Raw genomic sequence first — 26,627 nt, forward strand, 5'->3', positions numbered from 1 at the left:
AATGGAATTGGACACAGGGTCAGCTCTAACAGTCATAAATCAAAGAGACTACAAGCGGCTATTTTCACACATACACTTGAAAGCTACAGAGATTGTCTTGAAGACATATACGGGGCAAAAAGTCTACCCCAAAGGAAAAATAAGGGTGAAAGTGACATATAAAGGCCAGGAAATACCTAAAATGGATATATATGTGTTGCCAAACGGAGGACCACCACTGCTAGGACATGAATGGATCCGGAAGATACAATTAGATTGGCATTCCATACAGGCACTGAAGGTTGAGGCCAAAAAGGATGACGACGTCACACCTGGACGACTGTCAAAAATGCTAACTGACGCAAAAGAAGTGTTCCAGGAGGGACGAGGAACACTAAAAGGAATAACAGCAACGATTAAAATAGAGGAAAATGCAAGCCCAAAGTTTCTGAAGGCCAGACCAGTGCCTTATGCGATCAGACCAGCTGTTGAAGCAGAGCTGGAAGGGTTGGAACGTTCAGGAGTACTGTTCAAAGTGGACTGGAGCGAGTGGGCTACACCCATCGTTCCTGTAATGAAGAGGTCGTTGAGTAATACGCCTGGGGAACCAAAGAAGGTCCGCATCTGTGGGGATTTTAAGGTGACAGTGAACCCAGTCCTTCACACGGTGCAATATCCGCTTCCACGAATTGAGGATATTTTTGCCTCGCTATCTGGAGGTAAACGCTTCACCAAAATTGATCTAGCCCAGGCGTACTTGCAAATGGAGGTAGAAGAAGCTTCGAAACATTACCTTACGATCAACACTCATAAAGGTCTCTATCAATACAACCGGCTGGTGTTTGGAGTAGCCTCGGCTCCGGCTATCTGGCAAAGGGCGATGGATCAGGTCCTGCAAGGGATTCCTGGGACCCAGTGTTATTTGGACGACATCTTAGTCACGGGCGAAAATGACGGTGATCACCTCGCCAACTTGGAGAAGGTGCTCACCAGATTAAAGGAGTATGGGCTGCGAGCTAATCGCCACAAGTGCGAGTTTTTCCAGAAACAGATCTCATATTGTGGCCACGTCATCGATGAAGAGGGGTTACATAAGTCCCCTGACAAGATTGAGGCAGTAGTCAAGGCTCCAGCACCGGAAAATGTGTCACAACTGAGGTCGTTCCTCGGGCTGGTAAACTACTACCACAAGTTCTTACCAAATTTGTCTACGGTATTACACCCACTGAACACCCTACTGCAAACGGGTACCATGGAAATGGGATGACGAACGTAGATGAGCTTTCCAGAAGTGTAAAGAATTGATCACATCAAAAGAGGTGTTGGCCCATTTCAACCCAGCACTACCAATTCGTTTGACATGTGATGCATCACCCTATGGTATTGGAGCAGTGCTGTCGCACAAATTCCCAGATGGGTTGGAGAGGCCAGTTGCCTTTGCGTCTCGGTCACTAACCTCAGCCGAGCGCAACTACGCCCAGATTGACAGGGAGGCCCTCAGCCTAGTATGGGGAGTAAAAAAATTCAACCACTATCTGCATGGGCAGAAGTTCACCTTGCTGACTGACCACCAACCACTTGTCTCCATCTTTAATCCTAAGAAGGGCGTTCCAGTGATGACTGCACAGCGGTTACAAAGATGGTCCCTGTTTCTAGGGGCGAATCAATATGAAATAGAATATAAAGGCACGAAACAGCATGTGAACGCTGATGGGCTATCGCGCCTGCCACTGCCTACTGTGGAGGAAGCACCAGCAGTGGACCCTATCGAGATATTTTATTCGTCAATAATTGAACGATTGCCAGAAACAAACGCGGATATAGAGGAGGAGACCCGCAATGATCCGACGCTGTCGCGGGTATATGAATTGACGGTGAGGGGATGGCCAACACATGGCGACTCACTGTTGCCAGCATTCTCATCCAGAAGAGAACAGCTGTCAGTATGCCAGGGGACAGTGATGTGTGGATCCAGAGTGGTGATTCCACCCAAGTTAAGGGAGAGAGTGCTAAATGAGCTACATGAAGGTCATCTGGGGGGAGTGAAAATGAATAGCCTTGCTAGGGCTTATGTGTGGTGGCTGGGAATCGATCAACAAATCGAAGACCTAACTAAGAGCTGCTTAGGATGCCAGAAGGTCCCAAATGCACCACCACATGCCCCTCTACACCCATGGGAGTGGCCCTCCTCTCCATGGCAACGGGTGCATATTGATTTAGCTGGTCCATTCATGGACTCAATGTTCTTAATAGCAGTGGATGCTCATTCAAAGTGGCCTGAGGTGATAAAAATGTCTTCAACCACTACTGAGAAAACGATTGCAGTCCTACGGACCATATTTGCCAGAAACGGTTTGCCAGAGCAGATTTGCTCTGATAATGGACCACAGTTTTTGTCCGACGAGTTCCAAAAATTTATGAGAAGGAATGGGGTAAGGCATTACACATCCGCCCCGTATCATCCAGCCACAAATGGGTTGGCTGAGAGGTTTGTACAAACCTTTAAGAAGGCGATAAAGGCCATGTGCGACGATGAAATTCCACTACAGCATAAGATGGACAATTTCTTATTAGCCTACCAAAACGCGACGCATGCAGTTACCAACCAGACCCCAGCCATGATGTTCTTTAACCGAAGGTTGAGATCTCGTCTGGACTTGCTCAGACCAAATGTGCGAAGAAATGTTGAGGACAAACGATTCCAGCACATCAATGAGAAGCCGACAAGGAGCTTCAATGTAGGGCAACCAGTCTTGGCCCGTGACTATCGAACAGAGAAATGGCAACCCGGAACGATATGTACAAGGCAGGGGCCATTAATGCACACAGTGGATGTCGGGGAGAACATTGTGAGACGCCACGTCGATCAGATCTTAGCGTCACAGGAACGCGTCAACCCCATGTCTCGAGTACCTGGGGATGAACCCGACATACCGGTAGCATCTACTTCAGACCCAGTAGCAGTGGAACCCGATGAACTACCCGATGAAAAGGGGTCAGAATCGCCTCTGCACCAAGAACAAGAACCTCTGGAAAGGCGCTATCCCGAAAGGGTCAGGAAGCCGCCCCAAAGACTGAATCTATAAATGGACCTTTGTTGTTTAATGTACATGTTGAAATATTAATTGTTGTTTGAATATTAGGGGTACTACTAATCTAAAAGGGGAGGAATTGTAGTGTATGTGCCTTTAAGTCAGAACTACTTTTACAGCTCCTGTATACTGTAGTACCGGCAGTGACCACACCGGTATATAAGCTTTGCGCATGCCTCTGTACCCCCAGTCTTGAGACCACCCTCCTCCAGTAAAGACCTGTTTATTGTTAATGTACAGCGTCCGTGTGATTATTTAATAATAGCATATCCACTGAACCACGGATCCAACAGGAACCAGCATAAGGATGAAAGTAATGCTGATTATTTAACAGAACTGCGCAAACTATCGAAACACTGCCAGTTTGGAGCGGGACTGGCAGATACCTTAAGGGACAAGTTTGTCTGTGGGCTTCAAAGTGAAGGAACCCAGAAATGGCTTTTATCTGAAAAGGACCTTACGCTGGAAAAGGCTTTCAGCATTGCAGTACCATATGAAACAGCAGCACGGGGTGCTGCAGAGATACAACAGAGACTGCAAGAATATGGCACAAACGAAATGTCATATGGAACAGAGAAGTGCTATCGCTGTGGCAGAACAAAACATGACCAGAATGATTGCTGGTTCAAAGACAAAGTGTGCAGACAGTGTGGAAAAGTAGGACACATAGCACGAGTCTGCAGGTCGGGAAAGAAAACCAGCAATAAGAAACCTACCAAAGAAAAGTACAAGAAGGTACATAAGATGACGGAGAGTAGTTCAGATGAACAAAAGAGTGATAACGACTCCGATAGCAGGGAACTGAGTTGTCTGAAACTACATAATGTGATCACAACGGAGGATCACCGAACCATTTGGGTCACTCTCAAGATAGCAGGAGTCCAGGTAAAGATGGAATTGGACACAGGATCAGCCCTAACAGTCATAAACCGACGGGACTACGAGCGGCTATTCTCACACATACCCTTGAGAGACACAAAAATGATTTTGAAGACGTACATGGGGCAAAAAGTCTACCCCAAAGGAAAAATAAGGGTGACCGTTATATATAACGGTAAGGAAACACCAAAACTAGACCTGTATGTATTGCAAGATGGAGGACCACCATTACTGGGACGTGAATGGATCCGGAAAATACAACTGGATTGGCATTCCATACAGGCACTGACTGTGGCTGACAAAAAGAATGACGACGTCACACCTGGGAGACTGTCAAAGATCCTAACTGACACGAAAGAAGTGTTCCAGCAAGGACTCAGAACACTAAAAGGCATGACAGCAACGATTAAAATTGAAGAACACGCAAGCCCAAAATTTTTTAAGGCCAGTCAGGTACCTTATGCGATCCGCCCAGCCGTCGAAGCAGAGCTGGAGAGTCTGTAACATTCAGGTGTACTGTCCAAGGTAGACTGGAGCGAGTGGGCTACAACCATCGTCCCTGTGATGAAAAAGTCGTTGAGCAGCACGCCTGGGGAACCAAGGAAGGTTCGCATCTGTGGGGACTTTAAGGTAACAGTGAACCCGGTCCTTCACACCGTACAATATCCACTTCCGCGGATTGAAGATATTTTCGCCTCGCTATCTGGAGGGAAACGCTTCACTAAGATTGATCTGGCCCAGGCGTATCTGCAAATGGAGGTAGAAGAAGCATCAAAAAAAAACTCACAATCAACACCCATAAAGGTCTCTACCAATACAATCGGCTGGTATTCGGGGTAGCATCAGCTCCGGCTATTTGGCAGAGGGCAATGGAACAAGTCCTGCAAGGGATCCCAGGGACCCAGTGTTATTTGGACGACATCCTGGTCACGGGCGAAAATGACAGTGATCACCTTGCCAACCTGGAGCAGGTGCTCACTAGATTGCAGGAATATGGGCTCCGAGCTAACCGCCCCTAATGCGAGTTTTTTAGAAAACAGATCTCGTATTGTGGCCACGTTATCGATAAAGAGGGGTTACATAAGTCCCCAGAGAAGATTGAGGCAGTAGTCAAGGCTCCAGCACCAGAAGATGTGTCACAACTGAGGTCGTTCCTCGGGCTGGTAAACTACTACCATAAGTTCTTGCCAAATTTGTCTACAATACTACACCCACTGAACACCCTACTGCAAACTGGGGTGCCATGGAAGTGGAGTGATGAATGTAGACGAGCTTTCCAGAAGAGCAAAACACTAATCACATCGAAAGAGGTATTGGCCCATTACAACCCAGCATTACCAATTCGTTTGACATGTGATGCGTCACCCTACGGCATTGGAGCGGTGCTGTCGCACAAATTCTCGGATGGCTCAGAGAGGCCAATAGCCTTTGCGTCACGATCACTAACCTCAGCCGAGCGTAACTACGCCCAGGTTGACAGGGAGGCCCTCAGCCTAGTGTGGGGAGTGAAAAAGTTCAATCACTATCTGCACGGGCAGAAATTCACCTTGCTGACTGATCACCAGCCTCTTGTCTCCATTTTTAATCCGAAGAAGGGCGTTCCGGTGATGACTGCGCAACGACTACAAAGATGGTCACTTTTTCTAGGGGCGCACCACTATGAGATTGAATATAAGGGCACGAAACAGCATGGAAATGCTGATGGGCTATCACGCCTGCCACTGCCGACTGCGGAGGAAGCACCAGCAGTGGATCGTGTCAAAATATTCCATTCGACTATAGTTGAATACCTACCGGTAACTAACGCTTGTATCGAAAAGGAAACCCGAAATGACCCGACACTGTCTCGGGTATATGATTTGACGGTGAAGGGATGGCCAGCACATGGCGACTCACTGTTGCCAGCATTCTCGACAAGGAGAGAACAGCTGTCAGTGTGCCGGGGGACCTTGATGTGTGGATCCCGAGTGGTAATTCCACCCAAGTTAAGGGATAGAGTGCTCAATGAGCTTCATGAGGGTCATCTGGGAGGGGTAAAAATGAAAAGCCTAGCCAGGGCTTATGTGTGGTGGCCGGGAATCGATAAACAAATCGAGGACCTGACCAAGAGTTGCTCAGGATGCCAGAAAGTCCAAAATGCACCACCACAGGCCCCTCTACACCCATGGGAGTGGCCCTCATCTCCATGGCAACGGGTGCATATTGATTTTGCTGGTCCATTCATGGACTCAATGTTTTTAATAGCCGTGGATGCGCACTCGAAATGGCCTGAGGTCATCAAAATGTCCTCCACCGCCACGAAGAAAACTATTGCAGTCCTACGGACCATTTTTGCCAGGAATGGCTCGCCAGAACAGATTTGCTCCGACAACGGACCACAGTTTGTGTCCGAAGAGTTCCGGAGGTTCTTGAAAAAGAATGGGGTAAGGCATTACACATCCGCCCCGTATCATCCAGCCACAAATGGATTGGCTGAGAGGTTCGTACAAACCTTTAAGAAGGCAATAAAGGCTATCTACAATGACAACATTCCGCTGCAGCACAAGGTGGACAATTTCCTGTTCGCCTACCGGAATGCGACACATGCAGTCACCAACCACGCCCCAGCCATGATGTTCTTTAACCGAAGGTTAAGATCTCGCCTGGATTTGCTCAGACCAAACGTACGAAGAGATGTTGAGAGTAAGCAATTTCAGCACATCCATGAGAAGCCAACAAGAAGCTTCAATGTAGGGCAACCAGCCTTGGCCCGCGAGTACCGAACAGAAAAATGGCAGCCAGGAACGATATGCACACGGCAGGGCCCACTAATGTACACAGTGGACATTGGGGAGAGCATCGTGAGACGCCATGCTGACCAGATCCTAGAGTCACAGGAACAAGTCAACCCCATGCCTCGCCCATACGTACCTGGTGATGAACCCAATGCACAGGTCGCATCTACCCCAGAAACAGTAGCATCGGAAGCTGATGAACCAACCGACGACAGGGGGCCAGAATCGCCTCCGCACCAAGAGCAAGACACTCGGGAAAGGCGCTATCCAGAAAGGATCAGGAAGCCTCCCCAAAGACTGAATATATAAATAGACTATTTTCAGCTAATGTTGCATGTTAAAAGTGTTAATTGTAATTAGTTTGATGTTTCATTGTTAAATGAGTGTTATGGTACTGTTAATCTAAAAGGGGAGGAATTGTAATGTATATACCTTTAAGGGGGGAACTATCTTTTACAGCTCACGTATACTGCAGTACCGGCAGTGACCACACCTGTATATAGCACTGAGTAGTAATCGGTACAGATCAGTTCCAGTGTGAGCCACGTTGAGTAAACACCTGTTGTACCGTTCTCCTGCAGTCTGTGTCTTATTATACACAGACACAACATAAAGTATTTAAAAATAATAAACCTGTGGAAAAAATGTTCTAATTTAAATTAATTGACCACTTACCTTTTAAAATGAAGTCCTATGTCTGCTTTTTTAAAGTGTAAAAAGTGGAGGCCTTCACACATGGGAAAACCTGTCAAAAAAAAGGAAGTTCAACGAGCACGCGCTGCCTCATACGTCGCACGCGTTTCACCTCTTAATCCCTGCTTTCAGGGGACCGGAAGTGCCGTTTTCCCGCGCATGCGCTGTGCATGCAAGAAACCGGCACTTCCATCGGGTCCACACGTGAGTACCCCGTGTGTACTCACGCGTTGGGACCCGAATTACTGGGCCATTGTGTATTCCCTTTCCTTGTTAGCCTTCCCCAAATGCATTACCTCACACTTCTCCAAATTGAATTCCATTTGCCACTGTTCTGCCCACCTGACCAATTTATTGATATCTTCCTGCAGTCTACAGCTTCCTTCTTCAGTATCAACTACACAGCCGATTTTAGAATCATCTGAAAACTTCTTAATCATACCCCCTATATTCAAGTCAAGATCGTTGATATATACCACAAAAAGCAAGGGACCTAGTACTGAACCCTGCGGAACCCCACTGGAAACAGCCTTCCAGTCACAAAAACACCATTCAACCATTACCCTCTGCTTCCTGTCTCCGAGCCAGTTTTGAATCCAACTTGACACTTTGCCCTGGATCCCATGGGCTTTTAACTGGCCGAGAATGGATTAAAAATAAAAATGAATTGCAGACGGCCTAGGGGATGCATTAAGAACAGCCATTTGGGTGAAGTACCAGTGAGCAGCCATAGCCACAGAGCTACATGTCAGCTGGGGTGAGGAGCCACAGGAGAGGAGAAGGGGAACAGGACGACACTTATGAGACTGACTGCAAATGTTGGGCCTTTACTGGGGGTGACATTCAGCCTGAAGGCCAGATCCTAGTAGACGATTCCAAATCTGGCCTAATGAAGGATGTATTGGCCTTGGAGGGAGTGCAGCGTAGGTTTACCAGAATGATACCTGGACTCCAGGGGTTAAGTTACGAGGAGCGATTACACAAACTAGGGTTGTATTCCCTGGAATTTAGAAGGTTAAGGGGTGATCTGATCGAAGTTTCCAAGATATTAAGGGGAACAGATAGGGTAGATAGAGAGAAACTATTTCCACTGGTGGAGGAGCCCAGGACGAGGGGACATAGTCTAAAAATTAGAGCCAGACCTTTCAGGAGTGAAATTAGGAAACGCTTGTACACACAAAGGGTGGTAGAAGTTTGGAACTCTCTTCCACAAACTGTAGTTGATGCTAGATCAATTGTTAATTTTAAATCTGAGATTGATAGATTTTGGTTAACCAAAGGTTATTAAGGGATGTGGGCCAAAGGCAGGTCTATGGAGTTAGGATACAGATCAGCCATGATCTCATTGAATGGCTCGAGAGGCTGAATGGCCTCCTCCTGTTCCTATCTTCCTAATATGGGTCATCTCCTCTCTTCCCCCTCACTGACCCCACACCCATTCTGCAATCCTCTTTGTGAACCCCTTTGCCTTCCCTCATCTCTTCCCCCTCTCTTTTTGTGCCTTAGCTCATCTCCCTTCAGTGAAACACGTCAGGACATTGTGACATAGAACCACAGCACAGAGCTGACCCACATGGGACCCTGAATTGGCAGCCTCCATCAGTGAGGCGACAAGAAGGGGCCATGTGGCAAATAAAAAATGGCCGCACTGGTGCAGTAGGGAGACGCTCTTCTAAGGTTGGGACTGAGGCACCTGATGGGACAGTGTGGAGGGTTCCCCTTGTCCTCACCTCCCGCCCCACCAGCCTCCTCATCCAAGGGTGCTATATGGGTCAGTGTCAGCTGTGTCTCAGTGGGTAGCACTCTCTAGGTGGGAGGGGCTAGGAGTGAGCAGGTGTTACTGGTTGCCTGATTACTGCAGGGTGTTGGAGGGAGTTTTGTAAAAAGTTGGTGGAGGGTTTTGGGGTGTTGTTTTCAGGTTTTAGGGCCTTTTTGGCCCACAAAAAACAGCCAGATGGCTGCTGAGGGGTCCGGAGTGCCGGGCCCCTCAGAGGACAATATTCCTGAGAGGAATTTTTTTAGGGAAGAAACTGTGGTGGGAAGGGGAAAAAAAGGCCCAAAGATTTGGGCCGGGACCTCAGGAGGTTTGGTAAAGAAAATACGGTGATGGTGCAATGTGAAGATAAGAAGATTCGAGCCTGGGATATAATCCAGGTGGTTCATGAGGACTGTGGTGAGGGAAGCTGTTTTGCCTGCCGACCAAAACCAAATGTGGGATTTGAGGTGACGGTCAGTGGCCGTGAGGAGGTGGAAAAACTGCTGCTCAGTCTGAAAGTTGGGGAGAAATTTTTGGAGGTGACTCTGCTATATTCAGAGGAGGTGGTGGTTTCATTTTTGAACTTGCCTGTGTACATCGAGGACGAAGTGCTGAGCAAAAAGTTGGAGTCGTGGGACATTAAAATCTGTTCCGAAATAAAGAGGAGGTACTATCCGGGAACACGGGTAGCAGACGGAACCCGGTATGTAAAGGTGTGGTTCCCAGAGGGGGTGAGGTCTTTGCCTTACAGTATGAAGTTTGAAACACTGGAAGGAGTGCAGTACTTTTGTGTGTTGCACGATAACCAAGTAAAGGTGTGTTACTATTGTCTGGGACATGACCATCTCGTGAGAAACTGTCCTGATTTGTATTGTTACAATTGCGGTGAGTCGGGACACATCGCTCGGAGCTGCAAGGTGGAGAGCTGTGGGGTGTGTCGTAAAGGCCCCGCCCGCTGTGAGTGTGTGGCAGAAGGGAGCAAAATGAGTGATGAGGAGATGGGAGAAGGAGCAGGAGAGGAGTGTGGAACGGCCGGAGGTGCGGTGCAGTCGGAGGACACAGCCGGTAAAATGAAGGAAAAAGGAGCACAGGAAGAGGCAGAGGTTGGCGGAGCGGAGATCGAGATGGAGATGGCGGAAAACACGGCGAGTGCTATGGAGGGGAACAAAGACAACAGCGGGCAGCAAGGGTCGAGTGCAGACTCGAGCCTTAGTGCAGTTCGGCTCCCCCTGGGGAGTCTGGTGTCTGCGGGGGGAGAGGAGGCAGGAGCGGGGTGTGTGGTGGAAGTGAGTGCTCCGGGGAGAGGCGGGGAGTCGGATATTTTGGTGAGCGGGAGGGGGCAGGGCGAGGAGAGGGTGCAAGAGGCAGGAGCCTTAAATGGACAGCAGAATGGGATCGGCGAGATAGAGACGTCAGAAGGGAACAATCTAGGTGCGCCATTGTCCCATGGAGAGAGGGAACAAGGTGCAAGGGTCAGAGGTAGAGACGTGGTCGAAGGGGGCGGCACAGTGGGAAAAACTGCGATAGCAGGAAGACTCTCTATGGGAGATGAAGTATCTGACGGGGAGCAGGATTATGTATCTGACGGGGAGCAGGCACAGGGGGTTGCAGAAGAGCTTGAGTGTGAGGAATTAGAGGGGGACAGAGACATGGAAGTCGGGGATGGGGTGGCATCATGTGGAAAGGGAAAGGTTAGTGAGGGGCAGAAGGAGGGAGAAAGGGCAGCTCCTGGGCCCAAAGTTAAGGCAAGGAAGAGGCTGAAACAGCAGGGAGGGGTCAAACAGGAGGGGAAAAAGAGCCGGAGGCTGCAGGAAAAAGCAACAGCTGGCCGAAAAGTTGAGAAGGAGCATGAGAGGAGGGAAGAGCCAGAGATTAAATGATGGGGAGATTATTGGGCATACTTCCCTTCTTTGGAGCCATGATTACATTGGTCTCATGTAAGAAGTCACACAACACCAGGTTATAGTCCAACAGCTTTATTTGAAATCACAAGCTTTCGGAGCGCTGCTCCTTCTTCAGGTGAAGTGGAGAAATGCATAAAGACACAGCTTATATAGTCAGAGAATCATGTCAGATGTTTACAGGTAACCTTTCCAACTGCCATTTATCACACCTCGGCAGAGAGATAATCACAGCAGTCAAAGGTGTGAATGGTGTCCAAACAGGTCAGTCAGGGAAACATTACATCAAAGAACAATGAGGTGGGGTCACAAGGGGTCAAATATTGCAGATGCTGGGGTCTGTATGAAAAACAAAAAAACAGACAAAAAACATTTTTTTGGCTGGAAATCACAGCAGGTCCGGCCACATCTGTGCAGAGAGAACAAGCCAATGTCGACTCGAGTCTGGATGACCCTGCGTCAGGTGGGGTTACATGTAGCGTGACATGAACCCAAGATCTCGGTTGAGGCCGTCCTCATGGGTGTGGAACTTGGCTATCAGTTTCTGCTCGACGATTTTGCGTTGTCGTGTGTCTCGAAGGCCGCCTTGGAGAATGCTTACCCGAAGATCGGAGGCTGAATGTCCTTGACTGCTGAAGTGTTCCCCGACTGGGAGGGAACACTCCTGCCTGGTGATTGTTGCGCGGTGTCCGTTCATCCGTTGTCGCAGTGTCTGCATGGTCTCGCCGATGTACCATGCTCCGGGGCATCCTTTCCTGCAACGTATGAGGTAGACAACGTTGGCCGAGTCACATGAGTATGTACCATGTACCTGGTGGGTGGTGTCCTCACGTGTGATGGTGGTATCTGTGTTGATGATCTGGCATGTCTTGCAGAGGTTGCTGTGGCAGGGTTGTGTGGTGTCGTGGTCGCTGTTCTCCTGAAAGCTGGGTAATTTGCTGCGAATGATGGTCTGTTTGAGGTTAGGCGGCTGTTTGAAAGCGAGTAGTGGAGGCGTGGGGATGGCCTTAGCGAGGTGTTCGTCGTCATCGATGACATGTTGAAGGCTGCGAAGAACATGGCGTAGTTTCTCCGCTCCGGGGAAGTACTGGACGACGAAGGGTACTCTGTTGGTTGTGTCCCGTGTTTGTCTTCTGAGGAGGTCTATGCGATTTTTCGCTGTGGCCCGTCGGAACTGTCGACCGACGAGTCGAGCGTCATATCCCGTTCTTACAAGGGCGTCTTTCAGTGTCTGTAGGTGTCCATCGCGTTCCTCCTCGTCTGAGCAGATCCTGTGTATTCACAGGGCTTGTCCATAGGGGATGGCTTCTTTAACGTGGTTAGGGTGGAAGCTGGAGAAGTGAAGCATCGTGAGGTTGTCCGTGGGCTTGCGGTAGAGTGAAGTGCTGAGGTGTCCGTCTTTGATGGAGATTCGTGTGTCCAGGAATGAGACCGATTCTGAGGAGTAGTCCATGGTGAGTTTGATGGTGGGATGGAACTTGTTGATGTTATCGTGTAGTCTTTTCAGTGATTCTTTGCCGTGGGTCCATAGGAAGAAAATGTCATCGATGTATCTGGTGTATAGCGTTGGTTAGAGATCCTGTGCAGCGAAGAAGTCTCGATCAATGTGAACGGACTGAGGGGTGAGAAGAAATTGCAGCAGTTGTTGCAGGGTTTTAAAGGCACGGACTTGTTGTGTCTGCAAGAAACCTTTTGGGATGAGGATATTCTAGAAAGAGTTCAGAAGGTTTGGAAGGGAGAGGTGTTTGCAAGTTGTGCAAACAATAACCGTAGAGGGGTGGCTGTTTTGGTGAGTCCGTCCATAAAAGAGAATGTTGCCTTGGTGGACAAGGACACTGAGGGGAGATTTTTACAGCTAAGGGTAAAATTGGAGGGATTTAATTGTGATCTTTTTAATATCTATGCACCGAACGACCATTGCAAGCATCGCGAGTTTTTTCGGGGGTTATTCACTGAAGTGGCAGAGGTGGAAAATCCTTGTATAGTGGGGGATTTTATTGTATTTTTATCTTGGATGGACATTTCAGCCCAGATGACCTTTAAAGAGGATAACTCCAGAGGGATGATTATAAAAATGATGGCAAATTTAAATTTGAGAGACTTATGGAGGGACCGGAACCCCATAAAAAGGGAGTTCTCCAGAGCAGGTTGGGTGGGTGATGTTTTAAAACAGAGCCGAATAGATTTTGTGTTGATGCGGGAAGGGTTAAGTTCGGAGGTGATGGAGATTTATTATAAAAAAGTATTTTTTAGTGATCACTCGGCTTTGGTTCTTAGAATTAGGAACAGCAGAGTTAAGATCGGTTCAGGGGTGTGGATTTTAAACAATCAATACCTGAAGGAAAGTGCTTATAAAGAAGGGATTATAAATATAATAAAGAATGCTCAGAAGGAACTTTTGTTCTTGAAAGAAAGAAGAGTTTGGTGGGACAATTTCAAATATGAAGTAAAAGTTTTTTCGGTACGTTATGGGAAAAAGAGGGCGGCAGCTAACCGGCATCGAGAAGAGAATATAAACAAAAGGTTTACGGATGTCTGTAAAGCAGTTGACGGAGGGGATAAGGGAGCTGAGACTAAGTTCCGGGTGCTAAAGGAAGAGTGGGAATTATTGCAAGCTGAAAAATGCAAGGGGGCCATTCTCCGTGCAAAGGCTAGGGATACATTGGAGGGCAAAAGATGCACTAGATATTTTCTAGAGCAAGAGAAGCTGCGACAGAGATTATCGTTAATTGAGGAGTTGAAGGTTGGGGAGAAGATCATTCATGAAAATGAGGAGATTTTGGAAGCAGCTAGCAGCTTTTATCAAGAGCTATATACAAAAGAAGACATTTCCAATTTGGAGATGGAGAAGGTTACTGCTTTTATTGAAAAGGGTTTAAAGGAGGATGAGAGAAGCATGTGTGATAAAGAAGTAGGATTAGCGGAAATAAAAATAGCAATAAGTGGAATGAAGGGGGGGGGAAAGCCCAGGGTCCGATGGACTAAGTGCAGAATTTTATAAGGAATTTTTCGAGATTTTAAGTCCATTGCTCTTAGGAGTTTTTAAGGAAATTAAAATTGAGGGAAGCCTGGTCCCATCTATGAGGAGAGGTATCATAAGCTTAGCTTATAAAAATAAAGGGGATAGACGGGATCTGAAGAATTGGAGGCCCATTACACTATTAAATGTGGATTATAAGATCTTGGCGAGGGTTATGGCAAATCTTTTGAAGGAGGTGTTACCGGAGATAGTTTGGCCCTCTCAGTCCTATGGAGTCATAGGCCGGGACATCGCAGACTCTGTGGTCTCAATCCGAGATGCGATAGAACTCATGGAAGAGAGTGGGAGGGAGGCTTATGTATTAAAGATAGATCAAGAGAAAGCCTTTGATAGGGTCTCTCATGAGTTTTTATTGAAGGTTTTGGAAGCATTTGGTTTCAAGGAAAATTTCATTCAGTGGATAAGGATTTTTTATTCAAACATATTTAGCTGTGTTAAATGTAATGGTTTTTTATCTAAGTATTTTCCGATACAGAGATCAGTGAGACAGGGTTGTCCCCTGTCCCCACTGCTGTACACATTGGTAGCAGAACCATTAGGTTACATGATGCGAAAGAAACAAGGCGTAGTTGGGATTGTGGTACCCAGTTCCGGGCTGGTGTCGGTGATACACCAATATGCAGATGACACAACCTTAACATTGAGAAATGGGGAGTCAGTGAGGAAAGCTATGGAGGTAGTGGAGGAATATTGTAGAGTTTCAGGTGCCAGAGTGAATTATAGTAAGTCCCAATGCCTGGTTGCAGGGAGGGGTAGGGGGGAATGGTTGGGGGAATGTCCCTTTAAGGTGGTGGAGGTTTTGGAAGTTCTGCGGGTGCATATGGGGTGCAAGAAAGACAGGGAAGAAGTGGATTGATTAAATTGGGAACCGAAGGTTATGAAAATTAAAAAGATTTTGGGAAGATGGGAAAGAAGGTGGTTGAAAGTGCAAGGAAGAGCGACAGTGGTGTCTGCTCTCCTGCTATCTAAGCTATGGTACTTATTGACGGTGGAGGATATTCCTGAGTGGGCAGAAAAATCCATCCGAGAGGCTTGTGTGAGGTTTTTATGGGAAGGGAAACCAGCCTTGGTGGCTTACAATACCATCATTGGACGGAGAAATCAGGGAGGACTCAACTTCCCAGATATTGATTTGAAGAAAAAATCCTTTAGAATCAAATGGGTGAAGAGATTTCTTCAGAAGTCAAATTCAAGTTTTTGGAAGAGTTGTTTTGAGCATTTTTTAAAACAAAGTGGGATAGGAGGGCAGGGGATATTGTATATGGAATACAATAATATGTTTTTGAAATCGATTAAGCTTCTCCCTAGGTTTTATAAGGGGGTTGTAGAGACTTGGGCTCAATTTTTAAAAAGTGTGCAGTTTATGCCCAAGGGGGCTGAGGAATTTTTAGAACAGCCCTTATTTTTGAACAGGTGGGTCAACATCGAAGGAGAGGTTTTATTTAATCAATCTTTTATAAAAGCTGGGATTATATTGGTGAAAGATGTATTATACGAGGTGATTCCAGGTTGGTTGCCGGAAGCGATAGTGAGGGACATGGTGTGGGAGGAGGATCAGGAGGTAGAAGGAAAAGCAATAGGAATCATGTATGAGAAGATTGTGAGGGCAATGCCACAGGATTGGATGGAAGAAATAAATGCGGAAATCTCCAAAGGAAGTAAAATGCGTCCTGCTTTTCCAAGCTTTGTACTGGAGAAAGGGGGAGAGTTAGTCCAATTTGACAACTGTAATACTCGAGATTTCTATGAGGTATTCAGAGAATGGAGATTCAAGACACCTGCTGGTCAGGAGTTTTGGCAGAGTATATACCCACAGCTGGACTTCAACAGGATTTGGAAGGGAGTGTGGGCGAATTTTAAATGCCCAGAATGGATTGAACTGGATTTCAAATTGGCTCATAACCAGATTTTTACCATGACGGTCTTGTGCAAGATTGGACGAGTGGAGGCGGCAACTTGCCCAATGTGTGGGACACAGGATGAGACTCTGTCCCATTTACTGGTGTTATGTCCGCAGTTAAATGACTTTAAGTACTATGTTCGACAGTTGTGTGAAGCTTTTTTGCTGGGTGGTGACCGAACAGTGAGAATGGGAATCCCGTGGGACTCAATTTTGAGATGGGGATTGCAGGAGAGTTTGCCAGAGTCTAGCGGAGCGGCAATTAATTTAATGTTCAGTTTGGCTAGATTCGTGATTGTGCAAAGAAGGAATGCTCTGTTTTTTAAGGGGGGGAGAATCAATCTAAAAGAGTATTTTAAATATAAACTAAAAGACCATTATAAGGCTCTGTGGATGTTTTATTCAGAAAGGAATTTAAGGACAGTATTTTACAACCAATTTTTAAAGTACAATCGATTAATATATGTTACAGGTGACAAATTAAACTTCAGGTTTTGATGTTAAAATGTGGTGGCGGAATGTCTGTGCAGAGCGGTGGAATTGATTTGTATCATACAATGTAATGATCACGATGTTGTAAATGTTCTTAATGTTCAATAAAGTATTAAAAAAAAAAAAGATGGTAGCACCCTCGCCTCTGAGTCAGAAGGTTGTGGGTTCGAGTCCCACTCCAGAGACTTGAGCACATAAAGCTAGGCTGACACTCCCAGTGCAGTGCTGAGGGAGTGCTGCACTGTCGGAGGTGCCGTCTTTTGGATGAGACGTTAAACCGAGGCCCCGTCTGCTCTCTCAGGTGGACGTAAAAGATCCCAAGGCACTATTTTGAAGAAGAGCAGGGGAGTTATCCCCGGTGTCCTGGCCAATATTTATCCCTCAACCAACATCACAAAAACAGATAATCTGGTCATTATCACGCTGCAGTTTGTGGGAGCTTGCTGTGCACAAATTGGCTGCCACATTACAACAATGACTCCACTTCAAAAGTACTTCATTGGCTGTAAAGCGCTTTGAGACGCCCGGTGGTCGTGAAAGGCGCTATATAAATGCAAGTCTTTCTTTCTATATAACTACAAGAAGCTGCTGGTTCTGTGCAAACTGAGACTAGACGGAGGATGCTAATGCGGTCGGCCACTGATTGGCCACCTCAGTCTCCATCCTTAAACAGCACAGTGAGAACATAGGAACAGGAGTAGGCCATTTCGCCCCTGGAGCCTGTCCTGCCATTCAATCAGATCATGGCTGATTAACCTGATATACCTAACTCCATATACCTACCTTTGCCCCATATTCCTTAATACTTTTGGTTAACAAAAATCTATCCATCTCAGATTTAAATTAACAATTGATCCAGCATCAACTGCTGTTTGCGGAAGAGTGTTTCAAATTTCTACCACCCTTTGTGTGTAGAAGTGTTTCCTAACCTCACTCCGGAAAGGCCTAGCTCTAATTTTTGGGCTATGTCCCCTAGTCCTTGACTCCCCAACCAACCAGCAGAAATAGCTTCTCTCCAGCTACCCTATCTGTTCCACTTAATATCTTGAAAACTTCAATCAAATCACCCCCTTAAGTTTCTAAATTCCAGGGAATACAACCCTAGTTTGTGAAATCCCTCCTCCTAATTTGACCCTTGGAGTCCAGGTATCATTCTGGTAAATCTACGCTGCACTCGGATGTAGAAATCGGATGCCTCTTTCCCTCCCCCTTTCAAACAAATGTTACCATTGAATGTTTGGCTGTTTTGAGCTTGTTTGCATCTCGCTGTGTAAGTTTTGTGCTGACATTTCTCATTTCTTTGTGTTTTTAGAACATTGGCACTATATTTGACAGGTGTGTGACCTTTTCCTATGTATATCCAGTTAGACTTGATCCATTCTGTCCCAGCAATAGTTACATTCAGTGTTGCTCACAAAAACGATGTTCGTTAAAAGCAGAACTGCTTCTGAGCGAGCAGATTTACTTACCGTTGGACTGTCCTTGGGATGACGGCCCGGATTTTGCGATGGGTAATGACGGTGAACTATCAGCGTTTGCGATTATTACTCCCTGAAACTGACCGCAACTTCAGGATGTAGCGTGCGCGCATCTAGACCTGGGAATCCTGAAGTTGCGGTCAGTCATTCCCTGCTCCGACACTGGCTGTGCTGTGGACCCACGCCCTCCCCACCCAGCCGGCACTGATGAAAACTTGAGCTTTCCGCGTGAATATCGCTGTTAAATGCCCCATTAAGTGTCAAGCCTTGTTGGAATAGGTGTGACTGGGGTTTTAACAATGTATTGACTGCTAAAAAAAACGTTCTGACCCTGAAAAACAAATTTTTATATTTGTGGAATGTCACGTTTCTCCATTATGATAAAAATAACTACTGTAGATTGAAAAACAAATTATAAAGTTTGTTCATGATATTCCAGCTTCCACCTTAACCCCATGTGTACGTCCCAATCTTTATTTCGCTCTCTGCAGCATTTTTGAAAAGTGCGGATAATCAGTGCCTTTCAATTCCTGGTTTGCTGTCTGTGACAGCTTGCTGATGTCACAGCTGCATCGCGCTAGGAATTCCCCCCCATTGACAGCGCTACAGTCAATTACACATTGAGAAACCTAAAGTTTTCGCCACAGAGATCGCGAGACCTCAATGGGCAGCTTTCTTCGAGGCCAGCAGCAGTCGCTGTCGCATCACAAATTCCGGGCTGGTGTATTAATAGCATTAGAGGTAAAATAAATCGAAAAGTAAAGGCTCTGTATAAAGATGTTTCCTTTTTCTTTCCATTTTCTGTTGGCGTCTGCTGCTTTATTGGCGAGAGCACCATTTCACGGCCCAGATTGCCAGCTGGTGGCCCTCAGTTATGCCACCCAACCTCACCTTTTCCCCCCCTCCAACCCCCTTATCAGCTGCTGGGAGCAGCTTAGGGATCTCCCCATGTCTGATAACCCTCCACCCACCTACAAGACCACAGGATGGATTCAAATGTAGAAGACCCCTCTGCCCAATTGATCTTGGGCTTGTAGGGTAACAACCTTAATCACTCTACCTGGGGACAGGTTAAGAAATTGGATGAAGGGTAACGGTTAGAGGTGTGCCAGCATGGTGAGGTGTGGGGTGGGGTGGAGGGATGGTGAAGTGCTGAGTGGGTGCCTCAGTGATCAGTGTTGAGACCCTTTGGGGCACATTTTCAACTTGCCACTGGCATTGGAAATCGACCCCTTGCTACGACTGATTTACGCCAGTGGCTTAGATTGAGAAGCTCAGCGCAGACTGGTGTTCCTGTAGTGTCCCCCAAGGATCTATCCTTGGCTCCCTCCTATTTCTCATCTACATGCTGCCCCTTGGACAGAGTCAGTTTCCACATGTACGCTGACGACACCCAGCTCTACCTCACTACCTCTTCTCTCGACCCCTCCATGGTCTCTAAATTGTCCGACTGCTGGTCCGACATCCAGTTCTGGATGAGCAGAAATTTTCTCCAGTTAAATATTAGGAAGACCGAAGCCATTGCTTTCGGTCCCTGCCACATACTCGGTTCCCTAGCCACTGACTCCATCCCTCTCCTGAACATCTGTCTGAGGCTGAACCACACTGTTCGCAACCTTGGTGTCATATTTGACCGGAAATGAGCTTCCGACCACATATCTGTGGCGTAACTAAGACCGCCTATTTCCGCCTCCGTAACATCGCCCGTATCCCACCCTTCCCTCAGCTCATCCGCTGCTGAAACGCTCAACCATGCCTTTGCTACCTCTAGACTTGACTATTCCAACGCACTCCCGGCCAGCCTCCCACATTCCAACCTACGTAAACTTGAGCTCATCCAAAACTAGGCTGCCCCATGTCCTAACCCGCACCAAGTCCCGTGCAACCATCACCCCCTGTGCTCACTGCCCGTGTCCTAACTCGCACCAAGTCCCGTTCGCCCAACACCCCCTGTGCTCACTGCCCCGTGTCCTAACTCGCACCAAGTCCCGTTCACCCATCAGCCCCTGTGCTCACTGCCCGTGTCCTAACTCGCACCAAGTCCCGCTCGCCCATCACCCCCTGTGCTCACTGCCCCGTGTCCTAATTCGCACCAAGTCCCATTCACCCATCACCCACTGTGCTCACTGCCCGTGTCCTAACTCGCACCAAGTCCCGTTCGCCCATCACCCCCTGTGCTCACTGCCCCGTGTCCTAACTCGCACCAAGTCCCGTTCGCCCATCACCCCTGTGCTCACTGCCCCGTGTCCTAACTCGCACCAAGTCCCGTTCGCCCATCACCCCTGTGCTCACTGCCCGTGTCCTAACCCGCACCAAGTCCCGTTCGCCCATCACCCCTGTGCTCACTGCCCGTGTCCTAACTCGCACCAAGTCCCGTTCGCCCATTACCCCTGTGCTCACTGCCCCGTGTCCTAACTCGCACCAAGTCCCGTTCGCCCATCACCCCCTGTGCTCACTGCCCGTGTCCTAACCCGCACCAAGTCCCGTTCGCCCATCACCACTGTGCTCACTGCCCGTGTCCTAACTCGCACCAAGTCACATTCGCCCATCACCCCTGTGCTCACTGCCCGTGTCCTAACCCGCACCAAGTCCCGTTCGCCCATCACCCTGTGCTCACTGCCCGTGTCCTAACTCGCACCAAGTCCCATTCGCCCATCACCCCTGTGCTCACTGCCCGTGTCCTAACTCGCACCAAGTCCCGTTCGCCCATCACCCCTGTGCTCACTGCCCGTGTCCTAACCTGCACCAAGTCCCATTCGCCCATCACCCCCTGTGCTGACTGCCCGTGTCCTAACTCGCACCAAGTCCCGTTCGCCCATCACCCCCTGTGCTCACTGCCCGTGTCCTAACTCGCACCAAGTCCCGTTCGCCCATCACCCCTGTGCTTGCTGCCCGTGTCCTAACCCGCACCAAGTCCCGTTCACCCATCACCCCTGTGCTCACTGCCCCGTGTCCTAACTCGCACCAAGTCCCGTTCGCCCATCACCCCTGTGCTCACTGCCCGTGTCCTAACTCGCACCAAGTCCCGTTCGCCCATCACCCCCTGTGCTCACTGCCCCGTGTCCTAACTCGCACCAAGTGCCGTTCGCCCATCACCCACTGTGCTCACTGCCCGTGTCCTAACTCGCACCAAGTCCCGTTCGCCCATCTCCCCTGTGCTCGCTGCCCTGTGTCCTAACCCGCACCAAGTCCCGTTCGCCCATCACCCCCTGTGCTCACTGCCCCATGTCCTAACGCGCACCATGTCCCGTTCGCCCATCACCCCTGTGTTCGCTGCCCCGTGTCCTAACTCGCACCAAGTCCCGTTCGCCCATCTCCCCTGTGCTCACTACCCTGTGTCCTAACCCGCACCAAGTCCAGTTCGCCCATCACCCCCTGTGCTCACTGCTCCGTGTCCTAACTCGCACCAAGTCCCGTTCGCCCATCACCCCTGTGCTTACTGCCCTCTGTCCTAACCCGCACCAAGTCCCGTTCGCCCATCACCCCTCTGCTCGCTGCCCGTGTCCTAAGCCGCACCAAGTCCCGTTCGCCCATCACCCCTGTGCTCCCTGCCCGTGTCCTAACTCGCACCAAGTCCCGTTCACCCATCACCCCTTGTGCTCACTGCCCCGTGTCCTAACTCGCACCAAGTCCCATTCGCCCATCACCCCTGTGCTCACTGCCCGTGTCCTAACTCGCACCAAGTCCCGTTCACCCATCTCCCCTGTGCTCACTGCCCCGTGTCCTAACCCGCACCAAGTCCCGTTCGCCCATCACCCCTGTGCTCACTGCCCGTGTCCTAACTCGCACCAAGTCCCGTTCACCCATCTCCCCTGTGCTCACTGCCCGTGTCCTAATCCGCACCAAGTGCCGTTCGCCCATCACCTGTGCTCGCTGCCCGTGTCCTAACCCGCACCAAGTCCCGTTCGCCCATCACCCCTGTGCTCGCTGCCCGTGTCCTAACCCGCACCAAGTCCCGTTCACCCATCACCCCTCTGCTCGCCGCCCGTGTCCTAACCCGCACCAAGTCCCGTTCGCCCATCACCCCTGTGCTCACTGCCCGTGTCCTAACTCGCACCAAGTCCCGTTCACCCATCACCCCTTGTGCACACTGCCCGTGTCCTAACCCGCGCCAAGGCCCGTTCGCCCATCACCCCCTGTGCTCACTGCCCCGTGTCCTAACTCGCACCAAGTCCCGTTCGCCCATCACCCCCTGTGCTCACTGCCCGTGTCCTAACTCGCACCAAGTCCCGTTCACCCATCTCCCCTGTGCTCACTGCCCCGTGTCCTAACTCGCACCAAGTCCCGTTCACCCATCACCCCCTGTGCTCACTGCCCGTGTCCTAACTCGCACCAATTCCCGTTCGCCCATCTCCCCTGTGCTCACTGCCCGTGTCCTAACCCGCACCAAGTCCCGTTCGCCCATCACCCCTGTGCTCACTGCCCCGTGTCCTAACTCGCACCAAGTCCCGTTCGCCCATCACCCCTCTGCTCGCTGCCCGTGTCCTAACTCGCACCAAGTCCCGGTCACCCATCACCCCCTGTGCTCACTGCCCGTGTCCTAACTCGCACCAAGTCCCGTTCGCCCATCACCCCCTGTGCTCACTGCCCCGTCTCCTAACTCGCACCAAGTCCCGTTCGCCCATCTCCCCTGTGCTCACTGCCCGTGTCCTAACTCGCACCAAGTCCCGTTCGCCCATCACCCCCTGTGCTCACTGCCCCGTGTCCTAACCTGCACCAAGCCCCGTTCGCCCATCACCCCTGTGCTCACTGCCCCGTGTCCTAACTCGCACCAAGTCCCGTTCGCCCATCACCCCTCTGCTCGCTGCCCGTGTCCTAACCCGCAACAAGTCCCGTTCGCCCATCACCCCTCTGCTCGCTGCCCGTGTCCTAACCCGCACCAAGTCCCATTCGCCCATCACCCCTGGGCTCACTGCCCCGTGTCCTAACTCGCACCAAGTCCCGTTCGCCCATCACCCCTGTGCTCACTGCCCGTGTCCTAACTCGCACCAAGTCCCGTTCGCCCATCACCCCTGTGCTCACTGCCCCGTGTCCTAACCTGCACCAAGTCCCGTTCGCCCATCACCCCTGTGCTCACTGCCCGTGTCCTAACTCGCACCAAGGCCCGGTCGCCCATCACCCCTGTGCTCACTGCCCATGTCCTAACTCGCACCAAGTCCCGTTCGCCCATCACCCCTGTGCTCACTGCCCGTGTCCTAACTCGCACCAAGACCCGGTCACCCATCACCCCCTGTGCTCACTGCCCGTGTCCTAACTCGCACCAAGTCCCGTTCGCCCATCACCCCTCTGCTTACTGCCCCGTGTCCTAACTCGCACCAAGTCCCGTTCGCCCATCACCCCCTGTGCTCACTGCCCCGTGTCCTAACCTGCACCAAGTCCCGTTCGCCCATCACCCCTGTGCTCACTGCCCCGTGTCCTAACTCGCACCAAGTCCCGTTCGCCCATCACCCCTGTGCTCACAGCCCCGTGTCCTAACCTGCACCAAGTCCCGTTCGCCCATCACCCCCTGTGCTCACTGCCCGTGTCCTAACTCGCACCAAGTCCCGTTCGCCCATCACCCCCTGTGCTCACTGCTCGTGCCCTAACTCGCACCAAGTCCCGTTCGCCCATCACCCCTCTGCTCGCTGCCTGTGTCCTAACCCGCACCAAGTCCCGTTCGCCCATCACCCCTCTGCTCGCTGCCCGTGTCCTAACCCGCAACAAGTCCCGTTCGCCCATCACCCCTCTGCTCGCTGCCTGTGTCCTAACCCGCACCAAGTCCCGTTCGCCCATCACCCCTGTGCTCACTGCCCCGTGTCCTAACTCGCACCAAGTCCCATTCACCCATCACCCCTTGTGCTCACTGCCCCGTGTCCTAACTCGCACCAAGTCCCATTCGCCCATCACCCCTGTGCTCACTGCCCGTGCCCTAACTCGCACCAAGTCCCATTCACCCATCTCCCCTGTGCTCACTGCCCCGTGTCCTAACCCGCACCAAGTCCCGTTCGCCCATCACCCCTGTGCTCACTGCCCGTGTCCTAACTCGCACCAAGTCCCGTTCACCCATCTCCCCTGTGCTCACTGCCCGTGTCCTAATCCGCACCAAGTGCCGCTCGCCCATCACCCCTGTGCTCACTGCCCTGTGTCCTAACCCGCACCAAGTCCAGTTCGCCCATCACCCCCTGTGCTCACTGCTCCGTGTCCTAACTCGCACCAACTCCCGTTCGCCCATCACCCCTGTGCTTACTGCCCCGTGTCCTAACTCCCACCAAGTCCCGTTCGCCCATCACCCCTGTGCTCACTGCCCGTGTCCTAACCCGCACCAAGTCCCGTTCACCCATCTCCCCTGTGCTCACTGCCCGTGTCCTAAACCGCACCAAGTGCCGTTCGCCCATCACCCCTGTGCTCGCTGCCCGTGTCCTAACCCGCACCAAGTCCAGTTCGCCCATCACCCCTGTGCTCGCTGCCCGTGTCCTAACCCGCACCAAGTCCCGTTCGCCCATCACCCCTGTGCTCACTGCCCGTGTCCTAACTCGCACCAAGTCCCGTTCACCCATCACCCCCTGTGCTCACTGCCCGTGTCCTAACCCGCACCAAGTCCTGTTCGCCCATCACCCCCTGTGCTCACTGCCCCGTGTCCTAACTCGCACCAAGTCCCGTTCGCCCATCTCCCCTGTGCTCACTGCCCGTGTCCTAACTCGCACCAAGTCCCGTTCGCCCATCACCCCCTGTGCTCACTGACCCGTGTCCTAACCTGCACCAAGTCCCGTTCGCCCATCACCCCTGTGCTCACTGCCCCGTGTCCTAACTCGCACCAAGTCCCGTTCGCCCATCACCCCTCTGCTCACTGCCCGTGTCCTAACCCGCACCAAGTCCCGTTCGCCCATCACCCCCTGTGCTCACTGCCCCGTGTCCTAACTCGCACCAAGTCCCGTTCGCCCATCACCCCCTGTGCTCACTGCCCGTGTCCTAACTCGCACCAAGTCCCGTTCGCCCATCACCCCCTGTGCTCACTGCCCGTGTCCTAACTCCCACCAAGTCCCGTTCGCCCATCACCCCTCTGCTCGCTGCCTGTGTCCTAACCCGCACCAAGTCCCGTTCGCCCATCACCCCTCTGCTCGCTGCCCGTGTCCTAACCCGCAACAAGTCCCGTTCGCCCATCACCCCTCTGCTCGCTGCCTGTGTCCTAACCCGCACCAAGTCCCGTTCGCCCATCACCCCTCTGCTCGCTGCCCGTGTCCTAACCCGCACCAAGTCCCATTCGCCCATCACCCCTGGGCTCACTGCCCCGTGTCCTAACTCCCACCAAGTCCCGTTCGCCCATCACCCCTCTGCTCGCTGCCTGTGTCCTAACCCGCACCAAGTCCCGTTCGCCCATCACCCCTCTGCTCGCTGCCCGTGTCCTAACCCGCAACAAGTCCCGTTCGCCCATCACCCCTCTGCTCGCTGCCTGTGTCCTAACCCGCACCAAGTCCCGTTCGCCCATCACCCCTCTGCTCGCTGCCCGTGTCCTAACCCGCACCAAGTCCCATTCGCCCATCACCCCTGGGCTCACTGCCCCGTGTCCTAACTCGCACCAAGTCCCGTTCACCCATCACCCCTGTGCTCACTGCCCGTGTCCTAACTCGCTCCAAGTCCCGTTCGCCCATCACCCCTGTGCTCATTGCCCCGTGTCCTAACCTGCACCAAGTCCCGGTCGCCCATCACCCCTGTGCTCACTGCCCATGTCCTAACTCGCACCAAGTCCCGTTCGCCCATCACCCCTGTGCTCACTGCCCGTGTCCTAACCCGCACCAAGTCCCGTTCACCCATCACCCCTCTGCTCACTGCCCCGTGTCCTAACTCGCACCAAGTCCCGTTCGCCCATCACCCCCTGGGCTGACTGCCCCGTGTCCTAACCCGCACCAAGTCCCGTTTGCCCATCACCGCCGTGCTCACTGCCCCGTGTCCTAACTCGCACCAAGTCCCGTTCGCCCATCACCCCTCTGCTCGCTGCCCGTGTCCTAACCCGCAACAAGTCCCGTTCGCCCATCACCCCTCTGCTCGCTGCCTGTGTCCTAACCCGCACCAAGTCCCGTTCGCCCATCACCCCTCTGCTCGCTGCCCGTGTCCTAACCCGCACCAAGTCCCATTCGCCCATCACCCCTGTGCTCACTGCCCCGTGTCCTAACTCGCACCAAGTCCCGTTCGCCCATCACCCCTGTGCTCACTGCCCGTGTCCTAACTCGCACCAAGTCCCGTTCGCCCATCACCCCTGTGCTCACTGCCCCGTGTCCTAACCTGCACCAAGTCCCATTCGCCCATCACCCCTGTGCTCACTGCCCCGTGTCCTAACTCGCACCAAGTCCCGTTCGCCCATCACCCCTGTGCTCACTGCCCGTGTCCTAACTCGCACCAAGTCCCGTTCGCCCATCACCCCTGTGCTCACTGCCCCGTGTCCTAACCTGCACCAAGTCCCGTTCGCCCATCACCCCTGTGCTCACTGCCCGTGTCCTAACTCGCACCAAGACCAGGTCGCCTATCACCCCTGTGCTCACTGCCCATGTCCTAACTCGCACCAAGTCCCGTTCGCCCATCACCCCTGTGCTCACTGCCCGTGTCCTAACTCGCACCAAGACCCGGTCACCCATCACCCCTTGTGCTCACTGCCCGTGTCCTAACTCG

The 26,627-nt window shown here is 51.2% G+C and overlaps 1 protein-coding gene across 1 annotated transcript in view; it reads left to right on the plus strand.

Annotated features, from left to right (window-relative positions):
- Positions 1–26,627, plus strand: part of LOC147095694 (E3 ubiquitin-protein ligase TRIM39-like) — a 131,260-nt gene that overhangs the window by 90,343 nt on the left and 14,290 nt on the right. The window contains exon 4 of the mRNA XM_085973694.1: positions 17,819–17,841. Coding sequence (XP_085829820.1) covers positions 17,819–17,841 — 23 coding nt within the window. The remainder of the gene's footprint in view (positions 1–17,818; positions 17,842–26,627) is intronic.

The sequence above is a fragment of the Somniosus microcephalus genome, unplaced genomic scaffold, assembly GCF_052327205.1.
Source record: "Somniosus microcephalus isolate GS21.2 unplaced genomic scaffold, FLI_Smic_1.0 unresolved_chr1, whole genome shotgun sequence".
NCBI lineage: Eukaryota > Metazoa > Chordata > Chondrichthyes > Squaliformes > Somniosidae > Somniosus > Somniosus microcephalus.